Consider the following 17,122-nt stretch of genomic DNA (forward strand, 5'->3'; position numbering starts at 1 on the left):
TTCTGTCTGTGAACTTTCTCAGTCCTTCAGGTCTATTGGGTGATTATTGCTGTCTGGTGAAAATCTGAGTGCATCTATTTGTGAGAAATTGGTTGTTCTTGCTGTAAAAAAAGAGAGACTGTGTGTGGAAGTCATAAAAGAAATTTATTATGCAAGATTACATCCAGCTAATACGACCCGAAGGGACTTTTGTTATAATTATGAGGGTATTGTGACATACATCAAAGCACATTCAAACCATGAGAAGTTGAGGCGTTGACATGCCTCTTGTACAGATCCATCAACCCTACCAGACATTTCCGTTCACTTGAAATTTCTTCCTCTGAGAGGCTCTGCAAGGCCATTAATGCTTCCTGCTGTATAATGTTAACTCATTGAGTTTTCGGCAGAAATTGTGTTCACTTTTTCACTAAAATGTTGAATAAACTGAGGAAAATGAAAACTCAAGAGCTTCAGAGAGAAACTTTGGCACTTTTTAAGGATAGAACAAAATATCGATATGGAAATGTATTGTATTACTTACTATTGTGATGTGTTATCCATACACTAGGGCCAAATATCAATATTTTTTATAACATGCACGTACTCTAAATGGATGTGTGTGTGCGTGCGGGTGTGTGTGCGTGCGGGTGTGTGTGTGCGGGTGCCAAGACTGCCTTTTGTTTCATCTTAGTTGTCAAATTCTGTGAAACTGACGTCACAATGCAGTGAATAAATAGATTAGGGATATTTTTCCTCTTCACTTACACAGATATCGTGATGTATCACAGATGATTGCAATGTATTAAGTATCGCATTACTGTATCGTGATACCATTGTTGTGCATCTTGTGCAATGTATTGTGATTGTATCATATTGTGACTCCAACCCCTAACACAATGTAAAAAATATTCCATTACAAATAAGTCTTGCATTGAAAATTTTAATGTATCTTAAAGTATCAAATTTAAAAGTATTCATTGGCCAGTTTGGTGATGCTAATTTTATCTATAATTTAATAATATATCATATTTGAAAGACTCATATCATTTCTATGTCAAACACAAATCTCAACTTAAAGAGTCAGTATTTATGTTGCAAAGTAGAAGTATAAAGCAGCATAAAATGGAAATACTCAAGTAAAGTACAAGTATGTCAAAACTGAACTGAAGTACAGAACTAATGCACTTTGTTATTTTCCACCACTGGTTGTAGATTGTATCTGTTTATCTTTTAAGAGTTTCATGCAAAGACAGCACATGCAAGTTAAAAGGTGACATGCAGTACCTTTAAAAAGTCACATTTTGAATACTTATGATTAACAAATGTCTTCTTACCATCCTGACGCCTGATCCATTGACTGGACACTGTACCAACCTACACTATACTTAATTTGGTTACTGAAAGCCACAGTGTAGAATAAGTCAAATAAATTTGCATGGATACCTGCTGCACTGGAAATATATTCACAGCAGTTATGGTTAGGAGTGGGTTCAGTGGATACATCTAGAGAGGGTGAAAGAACGAGGTTAGAGAGAGTGGCACTGAACAGAGTAACAAGTGAAAACAAGGGTCTTGTGATGGCATCTAGTCTGATTCCTGGATGTCATGTAATGAGCGATCTTCTGACAATCCGTGAGAAAGGTATCCTCTTCACTCTGCTCGAACCTCAGTGTAAGGTCAGTTCAATTCACTACAGTCTCTTCAAATTAATGTCTTTAAAATACAACTTACTGATAATTCACCTCATTTTTTCTGTATTTATGTAAACCAGCCACATTAAACAGAGGTCTGCCATAAATGAACAGTTTAAGAACTAATGGAACTTAAATAAATAGCAATGCTGACAAAAAGTGAAAGTGTGTTATTCAGGTAAAATATTCTAAAAGTAATACTTTCATCTGTTAAATTGAACATGTGGATGATAAAGTAGATTTAGTCTACAATCTACTGATACATGTCTCTCTGAATCATGATCCATTGCATTCAGTAATTCTGATTCTCGCTCTTGAGGTTGTTTTCATAATAGCAGTTATCAGAGTGCTGGTGGATGAATGGGATTTCTGTGCGGGCTGTTTTGTTTAGTCAGTATCAGATGCTCGTTTTTCCTGGAACTACTACGTCATCTAAGACCAAGCGCTGCAAGTTGTAAAAATGTACAGTAAGATTCCTTTTTCATGTTGACGCGTTTTAAACCCTAATGAAGAGCAAAGAAGTTAATAATAAAAATATAAAAGTGATACAAACCAAAAGAAAAGCAGAAAACAATCAACACTGTTAATACATAACAGCTGGTCCATAAACATTAACTGTCAGATGTCAATTCTGCAATGTAAAGGGCAACGTGATTTAGCCAAGAGTCCCTGTGAATCTGTAGGGTTTAAATCCTGTGCTATATTCATTCCCTAAATGATCAAAACAGTTTCTTGTTCTGTTAAGAAACTTAGAGGTTGCTGGTGTCTTTGGTAAATGTTAGGGAATACAGTTCACAATAAGACTCTTAGACTACAGAGAGTTGCATTCACATATGCCCTGACTGTCTGTGTCTTTGTCGTCCTTTTACAGTGGATTTTTAACTGAATCATTAAAAGACAAAAGATGGCATCCGTTTTGTGTTCTATGGGTGAGGATGATTTGCCTGTGATGAATAAAAACCTGTGTATAGAGATAAGAGCTCAGCCAGTGAGGAGTCCTGACACCAACCTAGTTTCTCGAATGATATTATAAAATGGAGAGATCTCCTGAAGAGAATTTAAGTGGAGCATCATCAGCCACTGAAAAGAGGTCACCGGTGTCTCTGAGGAGCAGCCTCTCTGCTATGCAGTGCTGTGAAACTAAACCAGAATGTCTCTGTGTCACAAAAATATGATCTGGTTCTGGAAAAAAAAAAACTTTATAAAAGTCTTAATCTCACAGTTTAAAATGGAAGTTTGGGTATGGATGTCGGATGTTGTTTCCTAAACTATTTCTTAATGGAAAAAGTTGATCCTTGAAGGGAAGTTACCAGAGTCCAGAAAATAACTAACTGCAGATCAGTTGCACTAACACTGACAAATACCACATATCTCTTTAATCTCTTCTTTTTTAGGGGCTTTAAAGTTCCTGCACAAGCAGAGAAGAGGCTTCAGCTCAACACAGTAGAAGTATTCTTGCAAGGGGCTTTGTTATAGATAAATACTGGGGCCTTCACATTTTTATGCTTTATTTATATGGGAAGCATGTAGAGGATGTGCTTTGTGATACATATGAACAAGAGATGATTTATTATATTTCAATTTTAAAAAATGAATATGATTAATTGTTTATTTCAGCTGATCAAAACTACAGTGGCACAGGTACTAGAGGCCAAAGAGCCCCAGCATGAGAGTCCAGGCTGGCATCGTCTAGGTTGTGGTGTGGTGTGTCTCATTGAGGATCAATCTGTTCACTCATACTTCCTGCGTCTCTATTGTGTCAAGGTAAGAGAAACTGCAGAACTGTTCAGACACACGCCACACAGTCACATCAGCACACATACTGAAACATGTATACCACTTCCTGTATTTTTTGCTTCATATAGGTATGAGTTCAGCTGTGCACATAGGACAGCTCGTACTGTTTCCATCAATTTGCTATTTCCTTTGGTAACAATAGAGTGTCTTATGATGATGGGTGTGTCTGTACTTTTCCTCATGTAACTACTGTAATAGTTGTTGCCTTTTTTCCCTTCCTTTTGTACTTGCCCTGTCTTTTCTTAAACATAGCGTGCCAAGTTACTGTGGGAGCAGGAGTTGTATATCCCATTCAAGTACACTGCAAATTGCACATTCTTCCACACTTTCCCTGCAGATGTAAGTGACCCTGTGTTAAAGCTTCAGTGCCTGTAATATGTCTTATCACAGTTTTTACTGGTTTATTGTGGATTTACTTTATTTTGCACAGGGCCATCAGATAGGCTTCAACTTTGCAAATGAGACGGAGGCAGAGGAATTCAATCTTTCAGTAAAAGCTGTCCAAAGAAAACAAGGTGAGAGTAACAACAAAAAGATGACTCTTATGTATCAACACATAAAACGTGTGTTGGCTCTCTCCACATGAAAAGCAGACCAGTGGTTGAACCTATTATTCTGTCTCACCACTTCCATTTGCAGAAAAGATTACTGACACGATTCAGATGGCAAACACTGAAACAATGGACCCACCAAATTCAAGGTAAGAACAATATTACCACTTTACAGATGCAAAATGGAGGAAAATGTAGTAGATTCAAGGGATGGTTCACTGTTTATTTCTCTTCTCTGAAGAATGAGACCAGTGGAACATTTGGATAGGGAGGAGCATTTCCCCGTGGACGCACTATGCAACATAGATCCACCAGCCACCAGTTCAGTGAGTCAAAACATGCACATAAAACACTAATACATGAGCCAAATGAAATAAAACACAGACATACTAAAATAAGTCTGTAATCAGTCTCCTTCTGTTCCATTTCTACTTGGTGAAGTTTAAGGATCTGGACCCCGCCATGAGACGGCTGTTGATGCAGGCAAAACTCCCTGTGGAAGAGTTGAAAGACAAAGACATTGCTGAAGCTGTCGACTGCATCATAAACAAATTCGGAGGACTAAAGGCTATACAGAGAGAGTTGAGGAACAAAGGTACTATATCTTTAAAATGTAGTGTATATATATATATATATATGTATATATATATATATATATATATATATATATATATATATATACATTATATACATTTAAAGGCTCTTTAAAGATAAAATGTTGGCATGTGTGACAGGCCCAGTCTCTCAGACATTGCCAAGAGCTGCAGGGGCATCCATCTCCATTGCTCTGAAGGAAAGGCCTTTGCCTCCAGTCCCCTCCATCAAAGGCAACAGCACCTACCAGCAGACACCACAGGGCACAACGAGAGTGGACAAGCTTCAGATTCCTCCTCCTCCACCTGCTCCAGCTGTTCCAGAAAGGATGAGAAAGAGTGCAAGTTTCAAACATGTAAGAGGACCAGGATGCCTGTTGTTTCAGTTCTGTTCTATCTGTTTGAATATGTAAAATGTGTGGCCTGATTGAGCCTAACTTTTCTTTTACTAGATGGGCTCCTTAGCAGATCCAGAAAGAGGTGATTTAGTCCTGGCTGCGTTGAGAAAAGTGTTCATACAAAAGCAGCTGGACCAGCAAAACACAAGTACAAACGAACCAGATGGGATCTGCACCTTTAAGAAGCCTTGATTTTTAACTATGATAAATATATTTAAGATTTGTGATACTTGAGATGCTGCTTTTTCTCTCGCTGGATTAACCTGCCATGATAGCTACTAACCTTTTATTTGCAGTGCACACAGCAGACTGTAAATGGAAACTTTATTTTTGCCATGATAATCAAAAAAACGATAATAACATTACCTGGTTGGACTGTATTTATCCCTGTTTGCACAATTGTACGCAGCATCTTGCCACTTCAACAAATACACACAATAAAGACGTTAATTAGTAGCACAGAGCTAAAAAGGGTGAATATTGGAATTCTTCATTTGAGAGGTGGCCAGATGTTGCTCTATAACTGCTGGATGTGTAAATAAGCAACTGTTTTTTCATGAAAACTAAAGAGATGATACTTAAATGTTGTGTTCATGATTTGTTTCTGCTTCAAAGTGGTGAAACTTCTCTAGATTTGCAATTAATGAATTATCAAAAACTGGCTGTTTCTGAGGCCCCTTGAGGTCCGGGGTCCGGGGGCAGGTGGTGCTCTCTCTATGATAAACATACAAAAAGGCTTAAAGCACCTGTAGGCGGGGATAGAGTTAAAGACAGAGTTACACGAGTACAACTAAACAATAAAATGTGGATGTGCTCGTACGCGCGTATGGATCCGACAATGCGCGTGCCTCCATCTCCCTCACTTCATTCATTGCTTCACCCTGTGCTGCTGTGGAGACTCACGCTTCCGATCACGCTGGGAAGAAAAGACTTTAAACCGGGACCATGAGGGGCTCCTGCTGCCCGAGAAACGCGCGGGACAGGGCAGGTAGGGCGCAAACTCCAGCCGAGTCCTTACTTTTGTTTTTCTTATAATATAAGACACTCTTTGCAGTGAGTGCTACGGAGCAGCTGGGCTAGCAGGCGGATGAAGTAAACAAGTCTGTGTCACGTAGGCATCACAGGCTTCAGAGCTGACAGGGCTCTCTACCGAGGAGAGGCGGGACAGACTGCGACACACATTGGGGAAAGACTGGCTTTTTCAGGTTTCGTGTGACGAACAAATAGTTTGTGACTTTGCAGATATCAGAGATGCTTTGGTTGCTAGCATCTTCCTGTCTGCTGCTTAGCCCGACTGCAACGGCTGGTAAGCTAGCCAGTAAGCTAGCTGGTGGATTGACAGTTTTGAGGATGAACTAAACACGACTGTCTGTTTCCAAAACATTATGTCAGTCATTGTAACGTCGTGTCAAATATCCTCCAAACAGATCTGCTTTAGATTATATGTCCCATCTGTTTATGTTGTGACTGAAGAACACTTGAGAAATTTCTGGAGTTAGTGATTATGTGGGATTTTACAAAGGTAATGTCAGGGCATACTGTCAGACCATACTGTGTGGCAGCAGGAGTGAGTTAAACTTGTGATCACATGGCCATCTTTACATACCTTGACCTCCAGGCTTATTTCACTTTAACTTTTTTATTTCTCCAGGGAAACCCTGGTTCTCCCTGCGGCTCTTCCAACATGATTCTTGGGCATCATTAATTTAGAAAGTCCCCATGTGGCTCACTCAGTGGTTAAAAAATTAAATACAACGACAATTTTGACAGACTTGCTTTTAAATGCCTTTTTTTATTATCTATGTCTTTTATCTGGTTGTCATAGTGATTCTTGTAGCCACAAAATGTGTCTCTCCCAAAGATTAATTTTAATGAATTATAAGTAACATGTTTCCTGAAAGCACCTGCAGTAAAGTCTGCTTCATTTTAAATAACATGGGTAGCAGCGGCTTTGGACAGTGACAGATGGAGGACAGATTTCACTGTTAATTTGGGACAGGTGCTGCCTCAACTCCTCTGTTGTTACGTTTGCATGTTGTCACACCCGGCCATATACATTTTTCCTGTTGTTGAAGTTGCTCGATGAATACAATGAATGCTAAAAGAAGCATTATGTGCACAAGTGGCATCTGAACCGCTGCTAATACTATGGCCTATATAATCCAAAGACTCAGTTATTATAAGAATAGACTATTATGTAATTCTATTAGTCATGTAGCCTGGAGGTTAACTATTATGTTACTGTGCTGTCATGTTGATGATCACCATGCTGAGAGGACAAACTGTGACAGCTTTGTATCCACAGGGAAGGATTCTCTGCTGTTCCTTGTACGAATATGGTCACAGTGGTTTAAATGTCTGCTGCCCAAGCTGCTGTGGCAGATGTACGAGGGATGAACAGAGCTCAGGCTGTGTCAATGAGTAGGAGATGTGCTCTGTTGGCTGTCTGTCTGCCTACACACAGAGAGGCAGGGCTGAGCAGAAAAACAGGAAAAACCGCTAAACAAATATAAACAGCAGCTTTGTATTTTACTTATTCTTACTTGTGATTCTTATTGTTTATATGCATATTAAACTGTTAAGAATAATAAAAATGTGATGCTACAAATAGACTCTAACAACATCGAGATGGCTGTGTGTTGAGACTGCCCACATAGCCTGTATGTGTTCATAACTGCAGCGTGAGAGAAATATGCCTCAGCGGGTCCAGCAGATCCAACACATATTATATCCCTATATGTGCATTTCACAGTGGCCGTACTACATCCCACAGGATATTCATCTTGCTGCTTGAGAGGCTTCCTCAGACGCTGCCAGCTGCAGTCAGTCTTCCTTTTCTTTCTTTCAATCTCTTTATTATGCTCAATAATAGAATTTTTTTCTGCCCATGTCTCTGTCACATCCCTACTCTGAATAATACAATAAATCAGAATATCAGAAATAAATCTGTCATTCCCATCCTTATTCACGGACTGCCCCCCTTCCAGCTGCGCCGCCTTCCCTTACTGTGTCTGCTCTCTATCTAGGGGAAAGTTCACCCGCTCACTCAGAATCTCATTATAGGCACTGGGCAGAGCTGTAGCTGTGTATGTGTAATGCTCCTGCAGTAAGTGTGCGCCTGCTCAGTGCAGTGATCTGGCTGATGTTTTGCATCTGTTAGCGTTCAGGTGCTGGGATGTTAGTTTGATTTCTGTTATTTATATCTATGCTTGCAAATGTAGCAACATAATCTCTTCAATGGAGATATGAATATTGTTTGTTCAGGCTCAGACAAAACCGCTCTGTCTGTCGCATGTAATACAATAAGAACCCAAAAACTGATTCTGGATTATGCTATAAACAAATTAGTGATGAAAAGATAAATGGGTTGATCATCATTAATCAACACAACTAACTGCCAACGTATCTGATGATCATGTATTTATTTAAGTCATTTGTCAAGCAAAAATGCTGAAATACTCTGTAGCTTATCCAACATGAGGATGTGCTGATTTTCTTTGGCTTATTGTAAATTTCATTTTCTTTGTTACTGCAACCAACAATTTTAAGGCAAGACATTACTAGTCAAAAAGTAATCAATTAATCAAAAAATAATCAGTAGAATAATTGTAAATGAAAATAGTCATTTGTTGAAACCCTAATATAAATCAACATCAACTTTTATTCTGAGGTTGTTTGTCCAGTTAAAGTAAATATTAATGCGACAACATGATATTTTATACGATAGTGTGCTTCCTACTTTCTTGCATGGAGTATTTTAATCAAGCAAAGAATTAATATGATGTTAATGGGGAGCAATTCAGATGTGAGAAATGTGGAGACAATAAATCCTGATGTTACAATATCAGTCAGACATTGAATGTAGAGATGATTCATAAAATTCTGTTTTGTCTTTTTAATTTGCATTTTTGATAGGCTTTTCATTGTTTGGCTTCATTGTGATAAAGGAATGACTTATATCATTTGACATCATGTTTTGAAACCAATCAGATTTGTAAGACATATCGCAAATTTATCTAGTTTTAACTGCTCTATCAATTAATTTATCTACTTTCTTCTGTTTCTTTCTCAAGTTCTTATTTATTGTCTTTGATTGATTGATTTAATTTTTTTTCATGTTATCACTAGATGGCACTGTTGCACTGTTTGTAGATACTGCTTGATTTCAGGAATGTTGAGGACAAAAAACTTAAACTAAAATGCCAGCACAAAATGTGCTGTAATGTTTACTATGATGATGTAAAGAACACAAAATAGACACTTATACGTCAGTAGTCCTGCACTTTTCAAAATTATTTACAATATATGTATTATACTGTAAGTAACATCAACAGTAATATCTATATTATAAAAACTAATATCAATAATAATATCAATCGACACATCAACAAAAATGATAGCAATAACATCATTAAATATCAAAATGATAACAATATCAATAATACTATACTATCAAAATAATATCAGTATACAGTGATCAAGTAATAGCAGTATTAATAATAAACTCAATCATAACATCAGTAATAATACTAATATTCATAATATCAACAATAATATTTACACTAATATCAATTATAATAATATCAACAATAATACTATTATTAATATCAGCAACTACCAAATACCAATGGATATGCCAGATACTGCAGCTATATCTGGGAGAGTGTGCTACTTGTGTGCTACTAATACAACATTGTGAGCGGCACAGGTTAAATTTGAGCAAGCTTAAATGGGTTTCAGTGATATCAGCTCAAGTTCAAGTATCTGCTCATATACAGTATATTTCAATGGTTCAAGCGTGCATAATGGTTAATGGTTAAATTAATGGTGCTCTGCTCCACTCCATCTCCACCCCACTTGCATTGTCCTGTCTGTACTGCCTCTTAAGGTTTTCACTCCTATCCAGAAGGTGCAATAACAGACCATATATGTCTTCCAGGCTCAATTATATAAGAATTTCTCTCTTAACACAAATGTCAGGTTTTAAACAGGAAAACTGATTCCTAATCAACAGTCTGTTCATCAAAGGATAAAAGTCAAATTAAATTAAAAAAAGAAAGAAAGAATATAATTCACACTCACACTGCACATTAAAAAAAAAATGCTTTGGCTGCACTAATAATCAGAAAAGATCTTAAAACAGTTTAACATCAGTTTGAACTCAATGGCTTGCAGAGCCTAATACTGCCATCTATTGGGCATTTAGACAAATACACCACATTAAATGAATGTGACAAGTATGATCCTGTATACAAGTTAAATTTTTTCTCAAGTATTAGTTATCAGAGTAATTTCTCCTGATCCAGATGCATCTTTCTCTTCATTGCGTTGTCTATTCCACTGCATTCCAAACATCTGGCCTTTAAAAGCAAGTACACAACGCCATCTGGTGTCACATCCTTGACACTACATAAAGTCTTGTCAAGGCAGAGAAACAACAAACAGGCTTCCAGACAAATCAGGATATTGTTAAGTTGGCATATTTCCACCATTATTTGAAAGTGAAACTTGAACCAGTTGTATATAGGTATTTGCTGATGAGTGCTTCTGTTCTGCATTTTCTTTTCTTGTCTGTTGCAGAGAGAAAAAACAGAGGGAAAAAAATGAATTCAAAGAAAATATTTATGCTTTAACTGAACATGAGACCTCACAGAAAACTAATAGACAAAACTAGTCAATCAACAGAAAATGAATCAACAACAATTTTGATGAAGTAGTAAATCGAGCAAAAAATGCCAAACATTTGAATTGTTTTGCTTTTGTATGTGAAGGTTTGGTTCCTCTGTGTATACCAGCATAAATTGAATATCTCAATATCTTTATGGCTGCAACTATCACTACCAATGAATCTGCAAATTATTTTCTTGATTACCCTTTCTTGATTAACATTATAACAATACAAAACATAACGATATAGTGAAATATGCCCATTATAATTTCTCAGATAAAAAGGTGAGTTTCAAATGTCTATTTTTTTCCGTTAAAGTCCAAAACCCAAAGACATTAAATAAACAACGATGTTAAACTGAGAAAAGTTGCAAATCCTCACAATAGAGAAGCTCAAACTAGTGTTTTTTGTTTTTTGTTTTTTAAATGACTGAATCAGTTAATCAGTTATAAAAACAACTGGTGATTCATTTTCTTTCGATTGACTAGTTGGTTAGTCAACTTATCCTTCCAGCTCAAGACATTTTATTTGTTATATGGACCAAACAGGAAACACACAATCAGAAAAATAATAAGCAAATCAGTGACAATAATTGTTAGCTGGAGTCCTAAGTTGATATTTTTAACTAATGCTAGATTTCACTGTTTTGTCACATGGCTGTTTTCCTTTAAAATAATACTAAAATGAATGCCACTAATAATACATTCAATAATAATGGCACCAAAGTTGAAGAACAATAGCAGCTGATGAGACAGGATGTGCTGTATGTATGTGTGTGTATCTGATGTTGGAGTTGTTGATGACTTTTGTCTAACCATAAGACGGATGCGTGGCCGTGACTGTGAGAGGCCCGTGACTGGGTCGTGCAAAACTTGAGGCAATGCTAGTTTTCATGATGATGTTTATGAGGTACCAGCAGTCAGCACGCCCGCCTTATCCCCGGTCCTCCTCTCCCATTGGCTGCTGGGGCTGTCGTCTCTTCTCTGATTGGTGGAGTTGTCAGCTGCATTCACTGCCCATGTGTGCTGCGCATGAACAGCTGAACGCTTGTTTTTCTTCTAACGTCTGCTTTTCACCGCTGCACCCCACTCACTTCACTAGTCATTACGGTAACGTTTCATTCCTAGAAAAGGAGGATTTGAACGTCTGCACATGCTCTGGAAATCTTTGTGGAAACATTTTGAATAGGATTCAAGGAATTTTACTTGAAATATCCAAGCACAGGACGTACAGTAAAATGTAAAGCATAAGAAGAATGTCTAATTGATAACAAATACAACTAAATGTGCAGTTTAAAGATAACAAAACCTGCTTAAACCTATATTCCCAAATACCAACTTGCTGTGAGTAATAGTACATTTGTTTATATGAAGGCTCAGTTTACTTATGAGACAGATATTTGTGTTTCTCTTTAAGTGGACTCAACCATCTCTATGGATTAGACGATTTCCGTTTTATTTCTAAGCTCTGAAGAAGCAAGTAAGCACACCTTGACTTAAAATTATCTAGTGAAACAAAGTTATATTTATCTTTAGGTAAATATGTTATTATTGTTTGATATATTTGAATAACACGTCTGAAATGCTGTTCAAGTAACAGGACATCCTGCTCCTTGTATTTTTCTCCCTTAATCTGTTTTGCGTACTGTCTCCAGTCGTTACGGTAATGGGAAGCCGGTGTTTCTCGGCTGATACCCCCCCCTCGGTTGCTGAATCAGACTACCAGGGCGACAGCCCACCGCCACAGTTTGTTGTGAGGAGGGTAACATCATTGATCCACTATCGAGTATGTTAGACAACGAAGACTTTAAGTTGGAGACTTCCCCGCGGGAGCTCACCCAGAACCCGCTCAGGAAAATTTGGATGCCTTGCAGAAACGGGCACATAGCTCAGAGACGGGGTAAGATGCAGCCGGCCGGCAAGTGCCGCAAAGGATGTGACGGGGAGGTGATGTTGTGTGCATCTGCTAAGATTCTTTCGTTTGTTTTTCATCATATTTTATTGAATGTATGTTTTCCTGAGCCCAGTCTGTCTCTGAACCTGTAGGCTAGATAATACGTTTTCAGACATTTAGGCAGGGCTGTTTGAGATGTTGCGCACTAACAAAGTGCTGAATATTCTTATCTTTTTGTTTTTGAAGTGTTGCATCATGCTGAGCTTGTATAGCTCGTTTTTTACATACATAAATCTGAATCACGCTTGATAGAAATAATTGTATCCTCGCGGAATTGGATGACACACACATGATCCAAATGCATCAAATTACCCATGACCATCTCAAACATCCAACATGTCTGATGTTGTTAGTGTTAGTTTGAGCGTGAGCAGCTGTTTTCCATTTCTGCCAGTTGCTCTCAGTCTGGTTTTCTCTCTCTGCATGTCGTCTTATTTTTGCTGAGTCAAGCTCCGTCTGTTTCAAGCTGTTTTCCTTTTAAAACAAGCCGCAGCTAGTCCAGTCCTGTAGCTGGCACTAAACACTTGTCCTCTTCAATTTAATCTGATTATTCCGCACCTCAGTAATGTCACTGCAAGAGTCTCTTTAGACATTAATCCAAAATCCGTTGTTCCATATCATGAGGGAGTGTCTCAGTGAACATGAGGAGGACATCTGAAGAAGTGCTGGTTTTCTTTTTGTCTACTTTTCAAGTAATGTATTTAAAATGACAGTTTTAATTATAAGCTATATTTTAAGGTAACTAACAAAAAAAAGAAATTTGGTGAAATAATTTGTGGCTGCAGAATCTAAAATGCTGTCATTCCTGTTGCATTCATGAATAATAATAGAGTAAACCCAGAAAAAGGATTAAAATGTTTGTTTGGTTTTTTTTTTTGTGATATTTGTCAAGTAATTATCAGCTGAGGTGCAACAACATGACTGTCAACAAACATGAGAGATTTCTAAAAAAATAAAAAAAATGTTGGAGCCCAGTAAAGTGGGCTGAATTGCTGTCTGGATTGTAGTTACTGGTACTTACAGGAGACAGTAGAGAGCAAAACTGACCTTTGTTGTTCCACAGCATCATGCTGTCCTTAATTAACCACCATGTGCCTCTGGCCAGCTTTTTCAGAATTGAGAAAATGAAGACCTCACGTTCTCCCGCTGTCTACCTGCTCATTTCCAACTTTGTTTTCAGTATTTCTGTCTGTCCATTTGCCATTCTATATCTTTTTCTCAGTCTCATTGAGAGCTTTTTCAGGGTCTGTTTCAGTTGTTGTAGTATTAATATCTCCTCTCTCTCTGTCTGGCAAGGATTTCATATAGTAATGTGTATCACTGTTACTGTTACATAGAGTGAGCTGAAATCTTTGAAAAGTTGTCTCTTTCCACTTGAAGTGTAACCAGATGTTCTGTGTTTTCATATCAAGAAGTCCTCTTTGCTGGAATTCCTGTTCATGTGTTGCATGTACATAAGTGCGTGAACAGCTCATGGCTTCTTGCTAATTGGGTGTTTAGATTTGATTCTTGTTGGTCAGAGAGCCAATCGCATTTTACTTCTTTATTCTTGAAAGCATTAAAAAAGTAAATCTTATTTTTCCTTGAGGGAGACTTTTTCTTCTGACTTGTGATATGGTGATATGATTTGTTTTTATTGTATACAATATCTTCAATCATCAGTGTTTTGTGTGTTTTTTTGTGTGTGCTCAGTGTTTTGCAGGCAATTTCCACCACAAAGCTCAGTAAATGTTTCTCTGCCTCTTCTTTTCTTTCAGTATGTATGACAAATTGCCCGACCCTGATTGTGACTGTAGGACTTCCAGCCCGAGGGAAGACTTACATTTCAAAGAAACTCACTCGCTACCTAAACTGGATAGGTGTGCCAACCAAAGGTACGACACACACACACAGATATGTACATATTACTTTACAATAAAAATGAGCTATGCTCTATTGTTACACATACAATATGTCTATCTGTCACAGAGTTCAATGTCGGCCAGTATCGAAGAGAATGTCTAAAGATCTACAAGTCCTTTGAGTTTTTCCGTCCAGATAATGAAGAAGGCTTAAAAATCAGACGGTGAGTCTACACTGATTTCTCTAGCAGTCTACTTTTGGCATGGAAGGGGAGGCCAAATGTGAGCAATGGCAAACTAAAGGTCTGACAACCAACAACCAGCCAAAGACTGATAGGGAGGAGTTCATCTGTGAAATCACTTGCCAAGGTGATCGGTTGGACTGAAAACATGCAGACTGGTGGCTCTACACAGTAATTACATAATACTACAGTACTATTTCCTACAGTCTTGTAGGTGTATGATACTGAATACAATACTAGAACAGTATTTAAAAAATGGCAAATTTTAAGTGAGCATGAGCTGAATCAAATGTTTGTAAGGTTGTTCTACCAGTCTATAGATCTGATGACAACAAACTATATTTCTGTAAGTAAGTCTGTACACCATTTAAGCAAAATTATGTTTTTAGGCCAATGATGATGCCCAAATTATCTGTTTGCATTTTTTTAATGCAGTGGATGTTCACAAAAGACATTTCAGGGGCTTTCTATTTTATTTTCACTTCCTTAGAAGTGGTTTTATATAATTGTGTTAAAGGTTCTGTAATCGAGATTTAAAACAATAATATAGTGGCCAACAATGATGTTAAGATAAAGAAGAGTAATGGCGTTCTGAACAGTGAAAAAAGTAATCCCCCCTCTATATGTGTCGTAATCTTACGTAGCTTCTCTGTACTTTGTCTTGATATCCAGTTGGTTCATGTGAGTCCCTCCAAGTTAAACTGTTGGCCCTCCCTATATTTATAGAGATGCAGGGACTGCCCACAGGCAAGATGCCACCATTTGGTAGGCAGTGTTCAGGTGAAAGCGATCTTCCAGAATTTTCTCCACTTAAAAAACAATGTTTTTTGGCTAAAAAGGCCCCCGAAAAAGAAAGAGATAAGACCAGAGCATAGGCAGTCATGGGGACTACCAGCTCAAATCCTGTTCAGCTGGTGCATCGTCAAAACATCTATAAAGTTTTTACTGGCTCCGTCAGTGTCTTTACCAGTTCCATCAGTGTCACTCGTGCGGCTGGTCCTGGCGGATAAATCCGTAGCTCGATATCTTTCCAGCATGGAGCCAATACTGGTCTGTCTTTTCTGAGACAGAGAGCCATACGCGTAGCTAAAGGGCTCAAGCTTGACTCAGAACTGGCTTTTCTTCTCCTCAATGCGTTAGTGATTAGTGAGTGGCCACTGTAGGCATGATAACATAAGCTAAAGGCTAAGGCTTACTGTTAACATTGCTGTGGAGCATATCATGACAATACTAACATGGGCTTATGGTTGTGGCTGACTTGTTTTTTATTAGGCTCTGGTGTACCAAGGGTAACTTTATTTAGTTGTGCTTCTTATTGTGTGTTTAGTGGTTGCTTTCACTGGGCTTCATAACACCTTGCTGACTGAGAATGTGAATGGAGGCCGGAGGTGTGGCCAACAAAGCATTTGTTTTGGTCTGAGATCCTGGTGGTATAGTGCAACATCTAGTGCCAGTGATGATCGTTTACAGAACCTTTAAATTGGGGGTCTGGATAAAGTCTGTCTGTCTGGGGGGTTGTCTGAATGGGAAATAGGCCTTTCAAAATGGGGAGGAGTGGCAAAAATTGCACAAAAGAAACCTGATCATTAATGTTTGTTTGAAGTTCATTTGGCCTTCATAAGAAGTGTTAATTCTTAAACATTATTTTTCCTATTTTTCTTGTCATCAGTGAGAGTTTGTTTATCTGGTTGTTTTTCTTGTTGGGTGCAGCATGTCTACATCTTTGAAGAACTTCTAACTGTTTTAAGCACTATAATTTTGGTAAACCATTGTTACTTTAAGCCTGTGTCTTAAAAATTTTCACACATTGTAACAGAAGGGTTTGGGATAATTATAGCTTGACTGGCATTATGAAAATTCAACAGTAGGAGTAGCAACTTGGTAAACAAACTCTATCTGTCTCCATGTTCTTCTTGGCTGTAGTAGACTGACTGTCTGCTATCTTTCAACAGTCAGTGTGCGATGGCAGCACTCAATGATGTTCGGCAGTACCTGAGTGTTGAAGGAGGACAGGTGGCGGTGAGTACTTGATACTGTCTCAGAAGTCTGCTTGACAAATAAATAATAGATTAAATACCATATGTATATGTCAGGGCTACATAAGAAGTATCTATTCCTTTTGTTTCAGGTCTTTGATGCCACAAATACAACAAGAGAAAGAAGAGGTACCATCGTCAAGTTCGCTGAGCAGAATGGGTTCAAGGTATGTTAACTGTTGAATCAGTTTTCTTTTTTTGATGACCTACAAGTTTAATATACTCTCTTGTCAATGCAGGTGTTTTTTGTGGAGTCTGTGTGTGAGGACCCAGATGTTATTGCACAAAATATAGTGGTAAGCATTGTCTTATTTTCTATCCAGTGTAAATAATTAAAGTGGTTCTGCATACTATAAGTGATACTTTTATA

The 17,122-nt window shown here is 37.9% G+C and overlaps 2 protein-coding genes and 1 long non-coding RNA gene across 5 annotated transcripts in view; 2 read left to right on the top strand and 1 right to left on the bottom strand.

Moving 5' to 3' along the window:
- Window positions 1–73: 73 nt before the first annotated feature.
- Window positions 74–5,595, top strand: LOC111667708 (actin nucleation-promoting factor WASL). Its single transcript, XM_023423467.2, has 9 exons — window positions 74–1,658; window positions 3,291–3,437; window positions 3,723–3,809; window positions 3,901–3,985; window positions 4,110–4,170; window positions 4,263–4,347; window positions 4,463–4,616; window positions 4,756–4,970; window positions 5,067–5,595. The coding sequence occupies exons 1-9, from the start codon at window positions 1,560–1,562 to the stop codon at window positions 5,202–5,204; spliced, it is 1,071 nt and encodes a 356-aa protein (XP_023279235.1). The 5' UTR covers window positions 74–1,559; the 3' UTR covers window positions 5,205–5,595.
- Window positions 4,388–5,915, bottom strand: LOC147818110 (uncharacterized). The gene is made up of 3 exons (XR_015438290.1): window positions 5,833–5,915; window positions 4,863–4,929; window positions 4,388–4,514 (listed from the first exon to the last, which is right to left on the bottom strand). It is a non-coding gene; the product is annotated as an uncharacterized LOC147818110 (long non-coding RNA).
- pfkfb4b (6-phosphofructo-2-kinase/fructose-2,6-biphosphatase 4b) overlaps window positions 5,856–17,122 on the top strand; it is a 23,449-nt gene continuing 12,182 nt past the window's right edge. For 2 of the 3 annotated variants that reach the window (XM_023423490.2, XM_023423488.2), the window contains exons 1-6: window positions 12,383–12,579; window positions 14,391–14,507; window positions 14,602–14,698; window positions 16,669–16,735; window positions 16,845–16,919; window positions 16,992–17,048. In XM_023423490.2, the coding sequence (XP_023279258.1) occupies window positions 12,468–12,579; window positions 14,391–14,507; window positions 14,602–14,698; window positions 16,669–16,735; window positions 16,845–16,919; window positions 16,992–17,048 (525 nt within the window). In that variant the 5' untranslated portion in view covers window positions 12,383–12,467. Of the gene's footprint in view, window positions 6,001–12,382; window positions 12,580–14,390; window positions 14,508–14,601; window positions 14,699–16,668; window positions 16,736–16,844; window positions 16,920–16,991; window positions 17,049–17,122 lie in introns of those variants that run through there. The other variant, XM_087178559.1, reaches the window with a different exon arrangement.

This window comes from Seriola lalandi, unplaced genomic scaffold (genome assembly GCF_002814215.2).
Source record: "Seriola lalandi dorsalis isolate HSWRI2012SDOR001 ecotype SW California unplaced genomic scaffold, Sedor1 jcf7180002054692, whole genome shotgun sequence".
In the NCBI taxonomy this organism is placed as follows: domain Eukaryota; kingdom Metazoa; phylum Chordata; class Actinopteri; order Carangiformes; family Carangidae; genus Seriola; species Seriola lalandi.

What these genes read in the sequence shown, in the direction of transcription:
- LOC111667708 (XM_023423467.2), top strand. Translation starts at nt 1,560, where the DNA reads ATGGCATCTAGTCTGATTCCTGGATGTCATGTAATGAGCGATCTTCTG. An exon ending in ATGGACCCACCAAATTCAAG is followed by an intron (nt 4,171 to 4,262) that starts GTAAGAACAATA and finishes TCTTCTCTGAAG; the next exon opens with AATGAGACCAGTGGAACATT. An exon ending in ATCCACCAGCCACCAGTTCA is followed by an intron (nt 4,348 to 4,462) that starts GTGAGTCAAAAC and finishes TACTTGGTGAAG; the next exon opens with TTTAAGGATCTGGACCCCGC.